The 15,051-nt window shown below is 59.2% G+C and overlaps 1 protein-coding gene across 1 annotated transcript in view; it reads right to left on the reverse strand.

Annotated features, from left to right (window-relative positions):
* Window positions 1–623: 623 nt before the first annotated feature.
* The window catches only part of LOC144375204 (putative RNA-binding protein 19), a 37,806-nt gene continuing 23,378 nt past the window's right edge, over window positions 624–15,051 (reverse strand). The window contains 7 exon segments of the mRNA XM_078039084.1: window positions 624–2,045; window positions 2,427–2,589; window positions 10,984–11,104; window positions 13,014–13,214; window positions 13,808–13,918; window positions 14,862–14,878; window positions 14,881–14,957. Coding sequence (XP_077895210.1) covers window positions 1,871–2,045; window positions 2,427–2,589; window positions 10,984–11,104; window positions 13,014–13,214; window positions 13,808–13,918; window positions 14,862–14,878; window positions 14,881–14,957 — 865 coding nt within the window. The 3' untranslated portion in view covers window positions 624–1,870.

Genomic DNA, 15,051 nt, shown 5'->3' on the forward strand with positions numbered 1-15,051 from the left:
TGATTGGTGCCTCGTGGGCTTTGTCAGGCTGCCAAGTTCCGGGTTTCTCAGCTGGGATGCAAACCTGCCATGTGGGCAGAGTTTCCCTGGGTTGCTCAAGGTCACTCTTGGGGGGGCTTGGGATGCAAGAGGAACTTTCACACTATGCTGCTTACATTTTTCACTGTGCCATAAGTGAAAACTGTCCTTTGACTCTGAACACTTGTCAAGAATTGACATAAGCTTGTGAGATCTGGGGGGTCAGAATGCAGTGGTTATTGGAAAGTGAGGATGACTATTGCAGATCAAGCCAAGGTAGGATGACTCCACCCCTGGAAATTGGTGCGTGGAGCTTCACGTGTCTTGTAGATCTTTAGTACCCAGAGGATGCTTTTAAAGCTGTCAATCCTTTGGGATCTGACATTCAAACCTTTACCTGCAGATTAGAGGCTTAGGGGTCATAGGAAGGGGGTGGTAAGCCTGTCCCTTTTAGCTCCAGGGTTGATTCATGGAGAAACGGAGGAGGCCTTGATCAAATCCCAGGTTTATATCTGAGGCACCATGGGAAAAACAGCTGTGTGAAGTCACAACCTGGTTCTAGAACTCGGCCCTGCTGAAGGACAGAAGAGGCTGAACACCTGAGGAACTTTCTGGAAGCAGGTTTATTGGCTGCAGCCCACCCGTCCAGAGTGTGGCTCATGCCTGAAACATTCTCTGGACAGAGATTCTGGAAATTCTCGGACCTTTATCCCTTGGAGGCAGGGAGGAGGGACATTCACATAACAAGTTTCTCTGTTCCATTTCCTAGACCAGACACGGGTTTCGCAAGTCTTATGTTTTCTTGGTTTGAAAAAAAAAAATCTTTTTGTACAACAAGTTTGCAGACAGTCCTCAATCCATGAGGATGAAATAATTCTATAAATGTCATTTCAATATACCAACTCCTATCCAAACGGGGAAACCCACCCGTGTCACAACTGCAAAACTGCATTGCTCACCTTCTGAACGATCTTCTGTCTACCCAGTCTAGTGTCCACTGCTGAGCATATTGCTGTCCACAATAGCCTCCTGTATGCACCTGCTCTCTCTCAGAGCAAGGGGAGGAGATATGCTCCCCTCTGGAGTCCGGACTGATCCTGGGCCTCGCTTGAATCAACAGGGTGTGACTGTGAGGTGCTCTTGTAGCTCTTCCAGGCTCTGGGGCAGTTCCAGGGGGAGGGATGCCATGGGTGTGGGTGTGAAGGTTCAGGGAGGGAGTGAATGTCCCTGGAAATGGCTGGACCTGTGTGTTGGGAAAGGCCGGGCATGTGGAGGCTGGCCTTCATCTCCCACCAGCTGCTCTTCCCAGGGTCAGGCAGGGGTGTTGTGGAGCTGGCCCCAGCCGGGCCCTAGGGAGACAGAAGAGAAAGGGAACTACAGGGTGGGATGCGACTTAGAGGCTTTTTGTTGTTTGTTGTTGTTGTTTTTTAATTATTTTGGCTTTAAGCACTGAGGGCAGTGAGGTCAGGCCTGGGGTCAGTAGGCTCCATGTGTCCAGACTGACACCTGGCTTCTGCAGCAAACCCCTCAACTGCTCCATGCCCCAGTTCTTCCTTCTATAAGTGGAGCAAGAACCAGCCTAGCTGCCACCTCGGGAGGCCTGGGGGACTGACCATCACTCACCCCCTCAGAGCGACCCAGGTCTCCACAAGGCAAAGTGGGAGGACAGTGGTGGGCAGGGCTGAGTGGTGGCTCAGAGCCTGGCTGGCAGCCGAGGTCCCCAGGCCCTCAGCCACCCATCTGAATGTGCCATTGGGGTCACTGGATGGGTGGGTGGTGTGGGGGCCAGGCACAGGCCAGTGCACCGGGAGCAGCACCTGGTGGCAGTCTGCATGCCCCCTGCTCCCCGTTCTCATAAGGAGCTGCGCCTGCACGGGTGGCGGGAGGACCTGGAGTGCAGGGGCTGCGTGTTCCTCTTTCCAGGTGTTCTCCAAAGTGGGGGCCATGAGGAGCTGCTCCTTCTCCAGGAAGAAGAACAAAGCAGGTACCCTGTTCTCGTGGAAGGATGCGGTTCTGGGAGACCACACCTGGGGGGGGGGAGTAGTCTTGTGCCGAACAGCCCCTCCTCTCCTGGAGACCCCTGCTGTGCTGTTGGAGAGGTCCCCATCCTGAGCTCTTGAGTCAGAGCCTTTGCAGGGCCTCAGGTTGTCCTGAGCTGTGTGCATGGTGGGCAGCAGCAGCACCCATTAGCACCCAAGGCCTCCCTTGTACCCACGCCTTGGCACCCAGGAAATCCTCAGGCATAGCAAAAAGGATGGATTGTGGGCTTTCCCCTCAGTTCCAAGGGAAATGACCCCCCCCCCATATGGAACTTCTAGAACATTCCACCTCGTCGGTAATCCTGCACATCCCTGGCTAGTAGGCAATGGGCAGGCACAGGCTGCCTGGCCCCTCCGTCAGCCCTGTACCGTGTCCTGACGCAGTTGTCCTCTGCCCACATGTTGTCCAGCCCTGAGTCTTCAGAGCATGAGCAGGGATGGTCCTTTGTCCTTTTCACAGCCATGCAGTCCCGTCCAGCAGCCTTGGCCTTGCAGAATTGATGGGTGCAGTGTGAGTCAGCTCGATACCGTCCTGGGTGCAAGTTCAGGAGAAATCCAGGCTAAGGGACTTGTTCTGGGCCTACAGGGGTCCAGAAAAGCCCAGGTACCTGTGCTCCTGCTGTGCTCCTACAGTGACCAGCTGGTGACCGGGGAGCCCAGTCCCCAGCCTCCACGTCTATAAAATGACGTGGAGGAACACGGGGATCCTGGGTAGGTTCAGCCCAGCAGTGCAGCCCCTCTGAACACAGGAGGACAGCAGCTGTCACCTGGCCCTTCCAGTGGGGAACACTCTAGAACCCACGACCCCACTGAGAACACTGCCCCCTCGCAGATGCCCACAGCAAGCTGCTCCTCAGGGGCGGCTGCCCACGGCCAGGGGGACAGCCCTGTGCTGGGCTCTGGGGCTGGCCACGGCCGGGTCTCTGCCTCCTGCTCTAGGAACGCTGCCCCTCCCTCTTCAGACAGGAGACCAAGGCCCTGAGAGCTGGAAACACTGCCCAGGGCAGAGAAAGCGGCCGGGGCTGGGAGCCTCGATCCTTCCAGGGCCACAGGCAGAGGTGACCAAGGGACCTACGGAACCTGGTCCATGGCCAGGCCCTGCTTCAAAAACGGGGGATTCCACGACGGCTGGAGCAGAACCCTAACCACGGCCTATGTGGCCATGCGGTCACCTGCCCAGGGGCCAGCTGTGTCACAGAACCCCCTTCCTAGAAGAGGGAGACCACTGCCTTTCAGAAACCAGGACTGAAAGCAAGGCCACCCTAAGGAAGGCCACTGACATGGGATTGAGGCCTCTAGGGACCTTGGTTGGTGCCAGGGCCTCAGCCAGAACCGTATCCAACAGCACTCCTAGCACACTGGGCTGCAGGGACAATGAACAAGAGCGTGGGGCATGCCCAACCCAGCCCCGAGGCCTCCCAAGTGCCCTCAGTCCTGGCCACCTCTGTCCCAGCACCGTCCCCACAAGTGCCCTGGTATGGAAGGCCATCATGTGAAACATGGGCAGAAGTGAGACCTGTCCAGTGAGTCCTTAAGCTCTGCGTACAGGGGCTGGTGCCCAAGGGCAGAGGCCCCAGAGCCTGCCCTGCACGCCCCCAGCCCACAGCCTCTCTGCCTGGGGGACTTTCAGGTGGAGACTAGGGAAAGGCACATGGCGGACCAGACAGGGACATCTGGAACAAACCTCCTTTCTTATTTAGGAATCTGAAGCAACATAGGTCTCTGGGCACCTGCTGGGGACTGAGGCCCCTTCTGCCCTGCCCCTGCTGTGGGGTGGAGCTGCTCAAGCCACTGTGCGCTAGGGCCCTGCAGAGTCTGGGGCCCCCAGCTGTGACCACAGTGCCTTTGGGTGGGTGGCAGGGGCAGCAGAACTGGGGGCAGGTTCCCTAGAGCCTGACCCAAGACAGCTCGGGAGGCTACAAGGGCAGGACGTGACTAGGGAGGAAGAGAAGTGGGAAGGACTTGGTCCTGCCACCGATGGCTCTGCCCTGGGTGACACTGTTGGCAGGTCCTCCCGCCTGCTGCTCCTGCCAGGTGCCTGATCTCATTTCAGCCTCTGAACAGCTCCCAGGAGGGCAGCCACGCAGTGAGGGAGGAGCAGGGTGACAGTCTGAGGTGCCTGAGGACTGAGGGGGCAGGGCTCGGGCTCAGGAGCTGGTTTCCCCACTGGGAAATGGGGCTGAGGACAACCCGCAGGCTCTGATGACCACGGGACCCGAGGACGGAAACAGCCCAGTCCCCTAGCCTGGCCCAGCACGCAGGACCACCAGGTCGCCCCTGCACCATCGGGAACCACGGCGCCTGCGTCATGAGCTCTGCAAGTTCTGAAGCCAGGAGAAACCGAGGCCCAGGAAGCCAGTGGCCAGGCAGGGGGTGGGGCCGCTCTGCCCAGCCTGCTCCATGGTGTGTGGACTCTGAGCTTCCCACAGCAGTCCCTGAGCCGCCCACAATGCCCCAAGGAAGTGAGGGTCTGCAGGGCCTCTGGCACCCGTCTGGGCATCACCACGGCTGGACTACTCACGGGTGGGAGCACAGCGTGGTCAAGTGCAGAGGGCAGAGCCCTGGGGGGCCCAGCCGAGGCCTTTGGGGCTGGGGAGCCTGCTGCGTGGGCTCCCTCCTAAGTCTCCACAGGCTCTGGGCCCTGGAGGGCCTGGGGCTGCCTGAAACAGTGGCACATGGTGCCCCACACGACACCTGGTAAAAACGACAAGCTGGCGGAGGCACAGTGTCCCCACTCAGACCAACCAGGGGACGACAGGCCCTTCCAGACCCGGGAGGAAGACAAAGGGTGGCAGAGAGGAGCCTTCCCAGCCCGGCTCTGGGTCAGACCAGCTGAAACCCTCAGCCGTCGTGGTGGTGGGGTCCCAGGCAGGACTGCCCTCCTCGTCTCCAGTCTCCCTGCGGGTGTAGGGGACGGTGGCCGCTCCTCCCTCACAGGGCTGCCTGTGGCACAGGGGGACAGGTGCACAGATGGCGCTGGACACAGACACAATACCAAGAGCGTGCCACACGGGGGCTGGTGGTTCTTCCTACACCTGGGAGGGCAGCCTGCAGAACCAGCCTGATGCAGAGCACCAGACTGTCCCCCAGCCCTGAGGTCCTCCCCTGGCAGGTGACCTTTGCTGGCCAGTGGCTTTGTCTGAGATCTGGGGCTTTCCTGGAGGAGCCTCAGTCCTTGAGCAGGCTCACAGCGACCCCTGCTGTCCGCCACTCAGAACTGTCTTAAACCACCAGCCAGTGCCACCCAGGAGGCCAGGAGAGGGAGCAGGGAGAGGGAAGGGCATGGTTCCCAGGTCTGGGAAACTCCACCAGGACAATGCAGGGAGGGGATGCTCCTATAATTAAGTTCAGGGAACACTAAGTCCTGAAATAGGCAGGGAGCTTGAGACAAAGAAAGTCCTTCCTCCCTCACTGCCTGCCTTTGTTCCTCTGGATAAGTGTCACCTAGACTCACCAGGGAGCCAAGAGGAACTGTGTTTCCCAGGGACATTATTTCCTGATCCACACAAGCTGTTAGCAGCCTGGGCTGATCTGGTGGGTCTTAAATTGGACTCTTTAAGCAGTAGATACCAAGAACTACCCCAACGTGGCTCAGAACCATGGGGACAGGCAGTGTCCCTGCGGCCTGCACAGAGCCAACAGCGCGTCCAGCCTGATCTACCTGCTGCACTTCAGGGACGACTCCCCTCCTGGAATCCCCAGGCCTCGATCCTCCTACCACTAATGTGGCACTTAGCTGCCCTTCCTCGTGTCCCAAACTGGTCTGAAGTGCTCAAGAACAGGGACGACAGGGGCGGAGCCATGGGCCCCTGGGTCTTGCACTGGAGGCCTGACCCCAGGTGTCAGAATCTCACTTGAGACCAGCTCTTTGCATCAATAATCAAGTCAATCGAGGTCACTGGGGTGGGCCCTAAGCCAGAGCGACTGGTGCCCTTTAAAAGGTGTGTGGGGATCGAACCCAGGACAGGCCTATGCAGAAAACCCCCTGTGGGCACAGGGACACCATCACAGCCACGGAGGGCTGGACAGGCCACCCCTCCCCGCCCAGCCCTCAGAAGGAGCCACTGCAGCCAACGCCTGGCCTTGGGCTTCTGGCCTCCAGAACCCTAAGGTAGGCCGTCTTTGCCGATGAAGGCCCCAGGTGTGGGCCTCTGCTCCAGCACCTGAGCAGATGGAGGCAAGGGACTCTAACTTCTATGCCACAGAAGTGTCTGCTAAAACTCTCGGTGGCTGCCCACCAGGTCACAGTCCAAACCTCTGCAGGGCACAGAAGCCACTTCTCAACGGGACTCTGCCTCCCTTTCCAGGGCACCTCCAGCCTCAGCCTCTGCCACAAGGCTGCTTGGCCTCCCTGCCTCCAGGCCCCAGTCTGACTTGGAGACTGCAGTCCTGCCATGGCCCTCCTGGTACAGCCTCCTGTGCTGAAGCCAGCAGCTCATATGTCCCCTGGCTATTGTGGGTGCCTGGGGACAGGGACAGCATCTCCTCTGGTCTACTGTCCTGGGTGCCCACTGCCTGGTGGCCCAGGGCGTATGGGGAATGAAGGAGCAGCAGACGCTGTGGCCACACACACAGGCACCCAGGACCGTATCAGACTGACTCACACTGCACTCCACCAATTCTGCACCCACGAATTCTGCAAGGCCAAGGCTGCTGGACGGGACTGCATGGCTGTGAAAAGGACAAAGGACCTTCCCTGCTCATGCTCTGAAGACTTAGGGCTGGACAACATGTGGGCAGAGGCCAACAGCGTCAGGACAAGGTCCAGGGCTGACGAAGGGGCCAGGCGGCCTGTGCCTTACCACTACCTACAGGCCAGGGAAGAGCAGGATTACCGACGTGGTGGAATGTTCTAGAAGTTCCATATCGGGATATCGGGGGGGGGGGTCATTTCCCTTGGAACTGAGGGGAAAGCCCACAATCCATCCTTTTTGCTATGCCTGAGGATTTCCTGGGTGCCAAGGTGTGGGAACAAGGGAGGCCTTGGGTGCTGATGGGTGCTGCTGCTGCCCACCATGCACACAGCTCAGGACCACCTGAGGGCCTGCGAAGGCTCTCTCAGAGCCCAGGATGGGGACCTCTCCAACAGCATGGCAGGGATCTCCAGGAGAGGAGGGGCTGTTCTGCACAAGCCTGGCCCCCTGCCCCCAGGTGTGGTCTCCCAGAACCATGTCCTTCCACGAGAACAGGGTACCTGCTTTGTTCTTCTTCCTCACGGCCCCCACTTTGGAGAACACCTGGAAAGAGAAACACGCAATCCCTGCACTCCCAGGCCCTCCTGCCACCCATGCAGGTGCAGCTCCTAATGGGAACAGGGACCAGGGGGCATGGAGACTGCCACCAGGTGCTGCTCCGGGTGCGCTGGCCTGTGCCTGGCCCCCACACAATCCACCTATCCAATGACCCCGATGGCACATTCAGATGAGTGGCTGAGGCCCTGGGGACCTCGGCTGCCAGCCAGGCTCTGAGCCACCCCGCAGCCCTGCCCACCACTGTCCTCCCAATTTTGCCTTGTGGAGACCTGGGTCACTCTGAGGGGGTGAGTGATGGCCAGTCCCCCAGGCCTCCCGAGGCGGCAGCTAGGCTGGTTCTTGCTCCACTTACAGAAGGAAGAACTGGGGCACGGAGCAGTTGAGGGGTTCGCTGCAGAAGCCGGGTGTCAGTCTGGACACATGGAGCCTACTGACCCCAGGCCTGACCTCACTGCCCTCATTGCTTAAAGCCAAAATAATTAAAAAACAACAACAACAACAACAACAACAAAAAGCCTCTAAGTCGCATCCCACCCTGTATTTCCCTTTCCCTTCTGTCTCCCTGGGGCCCGGCTGGGGCCAGCTCCACATGGCTCTGCCTGCATCTTGAGGACCAAAGACAGGCAGGCGCTCAGTACTGTCCACCAGGAGAGCGACGGGGAGCAGGAGGAGTGGGGACCCCAACGCACATACTCGCAGCAGGCAGGTGCGTCAAGCATGGTGCCCTGTACTGCAGGGTCTCACTGTCCCAGTCAGACCTTCAAACCACCCAATGGGAAGCTTCTACTCATGTCTCATGACCTAGGCACAGACAGACTGCAGGAGTCGCCCACTGGCAGGAGTGAGGCCAGGATCCAGACCCAAGAGGACTGACCCCAATCATGGCTCTATACTCAGGTGCTGGGACAGGAGTCCTGTGAGCTGGGTGTGCTTCTAATGAGCTGTGTGACCTCAGAACAGTGAAGCAGCCTCTCTGAAGCTCAGTCTCCAATCTGAACTCGATGGTCCTGGCTGGGCCTTCAGCTCCAGGGCCTTTACTCCTGAGGATGCTCTTGAGCTGCTGTTTGCGCATCACTGAGAAACGCTGATCCCTGATGTCCCACACCACGCCAGGGGTGACCATGACACCACAAGGACCACAGCTGGCCCCAGAGACTCAAGGCCACCTGCCTGAGACACTGCTAGCTGCACCTCTAGAGGCCAAGCCAGGCGTGGATGTCAGTGGCTGAGAGGCAGACTGTGGCACAAAGGCAGATCCAGGGCTCAGGCTTCATTACAATCAGGCGCTGAATATGCGCGCTGCCCCCTCGGGGCTCCTGGCAGGACTGTTATCAGTCGCGATCAGCTCTGGAGGTGAGGGTCTTGGTGGTGGGAGATAACACAGCCACACCCCTGGAGACCAGAACAGAGAGCAGAGCAGAGCTGCCAGAGCTGCCTTCCTGCCCCGCCCAGCCCAAGGCATGACAGGTCCCCCTCCTGTCACCCTGGTGAAGATGACATCTGGAACAACAGGCAGAGAGCGGGGTGGGGAGCGGCAGGGGAGAAGGCACAGCTCAGGGGACCAGGACAGGGGGCGGGGGTGTGTAGGCAACATGGTCAGAAGGGAAAGATGGGCTCAGGGCGCTGACTCAGGAGGTGACATGAGCCCAGAGGGTGGACGTCACACCACATCCTGGAGCAGATCCAGGCTGAGGCCTCCTCTGTCAGCCAGTGAGCAGAAGCCAGCCCCTCCAATGGCTGGACACCGTCAGGACACTCAACACCGACCTGAGGACAGGGGACAGGGCCTCAAAACCAACCGGGGGACCGGGGACAGAGGAGCATTCGGACAGGGTCCAGATACAGGTGCCAAGAAGCCATTGTTCATGCTCTAGAGCCCGTATGCCCCCAGGGCCCACTTGACACCACCTGTGACCAGCCGAGAGATGCTGGGGACAGTCATGCCACGCCTGTCTTGGTCACCATGGGCAGCAGACACCGGTTAGACAGGTGTTCCCACCACGTGGGGGTGTCGGTGGCCAGCAGGCTGCATCTCCCGTGTCCTCAGGAGGGTGCGTGGGCACCACTCTCTCTGTCAGAGTCAGAAACAGCTTCAGAGGAGGCAGCCGGCCCAGTCCCAGAGCAGGAGCCAAGGACGGCACTGCCCACGTCACCAGCATGGTGGCCAGTTCCCCTGAAGCGGCTCCTGAGTGGAAGGACGTGGAGGGCAGGCCAGCAGACAGGGAGCAGGTGCCACTCTGCCTTCTGTCACTCCCAGGGCCTGACACTCCGCAGGGTGCTGTGGTCAGCAAGGCAGATGCTGCTGTGGAGTGAACCCTCTGGTGGTAACGAACTCAGGCAGCAGCCAGCCGCGAGGGGTGGTCACCTCATGCGGCACAGACGACCAGTCCTGAAGACCCACGGGGAGCGGACATGAGCCGCGGGCATGGCGGAAGGCCTGTGCTCAGAGAAGGCCGCGGAATCCAACCGACACTGGCTGACCAGAGATGACGACTCCTCTACTTTTTTTTAAAAAAACCGTAAAACACTTTAATTTTTGTAAATATACGGGAACAACCAGGATGGTAAACAAGAGAAGGTCTATCTTTAAGAGGAAAATCCTTATCTTAGTAAACTGAGCAACTGGAAGCCCTGTGTGGGGGGTGGGGCTGAAGGTCAAATCTTAACATCTGGGTCAAACAACCCAGTCCTCAGAACCTCCCTCCAGGTGTCTATTCTAAGACGTGGTCGTGGTCTCCAGACTACATGGTTCCATGGGAAGCTGCCTGTCTCCTAGGGGCAGCTGGGGGAAGGGGAGGGTCTCAGGTTTTGGCATCGTGACGGGGCGAGGGCCAGGGCCAAGCCATGACCTGCAGTGTGCACCACAGTCCTGAAGGAAAACCTCATCCTGCCTCCAATGCCCCACTGTGAGGGGGCACCCAGGGGGCCGGCACCCCTGTGGCTGGGAACACATTGGTCTTTCCTTTCCTGCCTGTGCAGTCGCTGGACACCAGAGGGCGCTGAGGCACTCCAAAAACATGGCCCCCAGCCCCTCAGCCACCTATGGAGCTCTGGGCTTTCATGGGCTCTTCTGGGTATGAAGAGATCTAGGTTTTCTTCCCTTAACCATTAGCTGACAAACTAAAAATATGCTACATTACGTTGCACTCGTAATTCTTTTTTTTTAAGAGAGAGAGAGAGTTTTAATATTTTTTTTTTTAGTTTTCGGCGGACACAACATCTTTGTTTGTATGTGGTGCTGAGAATCGAACCTGGGCCGCACGCATGCCCAGGTTGTGGCTACCGCTTGAGCCACATCCCCAGACCCTGGACTCGTAATTCTGATCTCTCTCTCTTTTTTTTTTTGGTACCTGGAACTGCATTCAGGGGTGCTTCACCACTCAGCCCCAGCCCAGCCCTATTTTGTATTTTATTTAGAGACAGGGTCTCACTGAGGCTGCCTTTGAACTCAGGATCCTCCTGCCTCAGCCTCCTGAGCTGCTGGGGTGACAGGCGTGGGCCTCATCACCCGGCTCTGATGCTGTTTTTCAGGGATGTTTTAACACCTGCATAATCAGAGATGGAGACCTGCTGGTCTGTGGATGAACAAAGCCCTAAAGCAGCGGTCTGCTGAACAGCTCCTGGCTCTCCGCCCACCCCTCGCCTGCCCGTCCAGGATATTAACCTGTTCTTACCGGTTTCTGGCTCCACCATGTTCTTTTCTGCAGATGCTTCTTGGGGCTCTTTCCCCTGTGGGGCTGTGCTGGAGAAGACGCCAACTGGAGCCCACTCGAGATACAGGGGGACGTGGTGGAACTGCAGAGGCAAAGGTGCCAACACTGTGGGTCTCTGTCACGGGACACAGCTGAGAGGGACTCAGTCCCATGTGCAGATGACGCGCCCCAGGGTGGAGAAGATGGGTGCTCGGCAGGGCAGAGGAGCCAGGAGACACGCAGCCCAGAACCCCAAGTGCTCTGGGTGCCTGAGGAAAACACTGGGGCCCAGGCTGAGAGGCAAAGGCCACGTCTCTGTCACCTTGACCTGCAGTGGGTTCCAGGTGCCCTGTGCGCTTTCTCTAGTCAGAGGATGAAATGGGGACTGTGACAAGGGGAGGAACTGCTGGCACAGGGCAGCTCCAGGGGAAGTCAGCGGGTCGCAAAGCCAAGAGCGTTCCTGTTGCCGTTCAGAGGCGACCTGTGTGCCAGGGGTTTCTTGAAAAAGGTTGATATAGCCACTGCTAATAGCCACCTCAGTAGAAGGCCCCTGGGTAGCTACAGGGCAGGGTGGGAGGGAGACTTGTCAACTTACAGCCTTTGGGACTCTTCAAATTTCATACTGCATTCAAGCCTCAAAGATTAATTATGCCCAGGGGGAAAAAAAACAAGCAGCCGGGCACGGTGGTGCACACCTGTAATCCCAGTGGCTTGAGAGGCTGAGGCAAGAGGATAAGAAGTTTGAGGTTAGCAAGTTCGAGACCAGCCTCTGCAACTTGGTGGGGCCTTAAACAACTTAGTGAGAGCCTGTCTCAAAATAAAATATAAAAAAGGGCTAGGGACAGAGCTCAGTGGATAAACACCCCTGGTTCAATCCCTGGTATAAAAAGAAAAAAGAAAAAGAAAAAAATGTGCTCGGGAGGGAGAGGGAGCAGCCTGGGGGTCTGACAGTTGGCGGTGCCACTTAGGAGCTGTGTGGCTTTGGGTCACTGGGCCTCAGTCGAGGCTGCTGACGGGAGCAGTCAGTGAAGAAAACACTTGTCAGAGTCAAAGGGGAGGCTGCGCCCGGATGTGCCTTTGTATCGTCCACTCTGGTGATGGAGACTCCTTCCTGAAGCAGCGGGGAAGGAAGGGAAGGCTGCAGTCCAGACAAGGCTCCTGGATGGGCCACCAGAGACACCGCGGTCTAGCAGGCAGGCTCTCACCAAGCCCTGATGGTGCAGTGGGCAGGGCCCCAGCTGGGAACACCCAGGGCTGGAGGGTCCAGGAAGGCCTGCCTGCGGGTGACTGGGGACCACGGCCTGCAAAGCACCAAGGGGCCTGGCAGACAAATGACCTGTGGTGGGTGAAAGGTGGCTCCCCAAGAGATGGCCATCTAGACCCCCAAGACCTATCAGTGCATCCCCTGCAAGTACCATCAAGACCCCGAGATGGTCCAGGGTTATCTGGGTGGGCTGTAAGCCCAGGAGAGGGATCTGGGGCCAAGAAGAAGGCCATGTAAAGACGGGGCAGGGACGGGAGTGGCGCAGGGAGCTGACGGATGCCGGGAGCCCAGCAGTGGGCAAAGACAGGACAGGTCCTCCCCAGAGCCCTTGGAAGCCCTGGCCACACCTTGCTCTTGGATGCCTGCCTGCCTGCCAGCTCTGCGACAGGTGACTGTGTGGTCTTAGGCCACCTGGCTCACAGCCACCTGTCATGGAGCCCCAGGGGCCCCTGTGCTGCAGATACACATGTGTACATACAGGGACGGCCCTGCACACAAGACCGGCTGCAGCTCACCACAGGCACGGATGGCGCCACAGCCAACCAGGGAGACCCAAGTCGGGGCAGGAACGGAAGGCAAAGGATGGCCGCTGGAGCTGGGCAGGGGCCGAGGGTGCTTCCTGCAGCGCCCTCAGGGAGGGCGGGGTGGGGGCGGGCCACCAGCAAGGTGGAGCCAGGCTGAACCCATGCTGGGCAGTGGGCACACCAGCTCCTGGGCCCTCTCCCTGCAGCAGCTCCCAGCGGCCTACCTGGGAATAGGCCAGGTGTTAGAAGGCCTTGCGGGCCTCCAGGGGCTCCAGGAACTCCAAGATGGCAGTGACGCCACCCTCGGGCAGCAGCACGCAGTCCACGCTTCTGAAATAGCCGAAGGTCTCCCGCAGCTCGGCCGCCAGGGTGCCTGCCAGGAGGTTCTTGGCCAGAATCACAGTCTTGCTTCGTTCTGCTGCCGCCTGCAGGGAGGAGAGGCCATGTGAGGGACGGCAGCAGGGCTCTTCAGCTGGACACTGGCACTGACCTGGTGGCCTCTAGTCAAGGTGCACCCCTGGGGGCTCAGTGGCCAGGCACCTGGGAGGACCCAAGAGGCGCCACCCACTGGCTCCACAGCCAACAGGCAGCTCCACTGAGGGTGAAGGCCCAGGGCACCGGGTGAGAACCCCAGGATCAAATCCCAGCCCCAGCTGAGTCACCAGATCCTGACAGTGACTGACCACAGCCCCGCTGGACCTCCCAGGCGCCCTGCGCTGGGTAGTAATCGAGATCGGCACCTCAGCATGGAGGGCTCTTCCTGGCACTGCGGACCACCTGCAGCCACAGGCGTGGGAAGCAGAAGCAGCAAGGAGCCAGTGCCCCCAGGAGCAGCCACGGCCCCCAGGAGCTGGCTGTCCCTGTCCTTGGGAGGGGAGACTCTGAGGTTGAGCCCTTGGTTTGGATCCAGTAACCACAGGACCCGCCCAAATCCCCAGCCTCCCCTGGGCCGCCTCAGCTCTGGAGCAGCAGCAGTCGACTCCCTAGAGGTGGGGACAGCGGGGCAGTGGGCACCCACCTGGCTGAAAGAGTCCAGGCTGACGCCGTTGTCGATGAGGAAGCGTTGCACTTCTTGGACCAGCTGAGTCTCCCCGAGGGCCACGTGCACGGCCACCCTGCCCTTGGTCTCCTGTGGGGAGAGAAGAGGAGGCCCGGCCCATCAGGCAGGGCCTAGCCAGTTGGGCAGGCCCAGAGGGGAGGGGATTCAGGGTGCTGTCGCCCACCCACAATGAGGCGGGGACCACGCTCTGGTGCTACACCAGCTCTCTGCCCTCCACAGCCACACATCCCCACCCACCCTCGGGCTCTTCCCTTCCACAGTGGGCAGGTCTCTGTGAGGCTCCTCTTGCAGCCCTGGGGCTTCTGCATGTGCTGACTTGACCCCATTACAGCCAGTCCTGTTTCTGTCACCTCCTCACCCGCCCACTTTCCTGCCACAGCTCCCCCAAGCCCTCCTCTCTTCCCCTGCCTCCTCTAGGTGGCACTACAAGGCGGGACCTCCGTCCAGGTGCTGCTGAGCCCCAGTGCTCAGAGGGCATAGGCAGGGCCTGAGCGGCTGTGGCTGTCCATCCAACTCAGGCCAGGCTGCCCTCCCCAGCCCAGCAGCCACAAGGCACCACAAGACCAGGCACCTGAAGTGTGGCATGTTCAGATCCAGGTCGTGCTACCCACAAAATACAGTGGATTGGTGGAAAGAAGGGAGGAAACACAGTGTGGCTTTTTACACTGCTCACGTCAAAGTGACGAGGCTCTAGACATCAAGTTGAAGACGGTGTCTCGTTAAGACTAGTTTTGCCTGTTTCTTTGTACACTTGTGGCCACTGGGGCGCTCACAATTACACTCGGGGCCGGCCTTCTACCTCCAACGGTCAGCGCTGACCCGAGTGCCATGAGGGAGGGTAAAGGACAATGGAGAAAGCAGCTAATGGGCAGAACCAAGGGACGTCCTTTGCCAAGTGGCTGAAAAACACTCCGGGGTTTGCTTGAAAGGACGCCAGCAGAGGGCGACCATGGACAGCATTTGGAAGGAAGCCTGTGGACTCAACGCGTGCAAGACACTCGGGCTCACTCACGTGGTCGAACACTTGCTCTTGGTGGCACTGTACTTCTGTGCGATGGCATCGGCCACGGCATTGGGCCCCATGAGCAGTGGGTTCCAGTTGTGGGAGCTGAGGGCAGGGGCAGGCAGAACGGGTCAGGCTGGGACCAACAGAGGCCTCTCACAGACACCAAAACTGCCATGAGCCTCGCCGGCCTTCCCCG

Source organism: Ictidomys tridecemlineatus, chromosome 2 (genome assembly GCF_052094955.1).
Source record: "Ictidomys tridecemlineatus isolate mIctTri1 chromosome 2, mIctTri1.hap1, whole genome shotgun sequence".
In the NCBI taxonomy this organism is placed as follows: Eukaryota; Metazoa; Chordata; class Mammalia; order Rodentia; family Sciuridae; genus Ictidomys; species Ictidomys tridecemlineatus.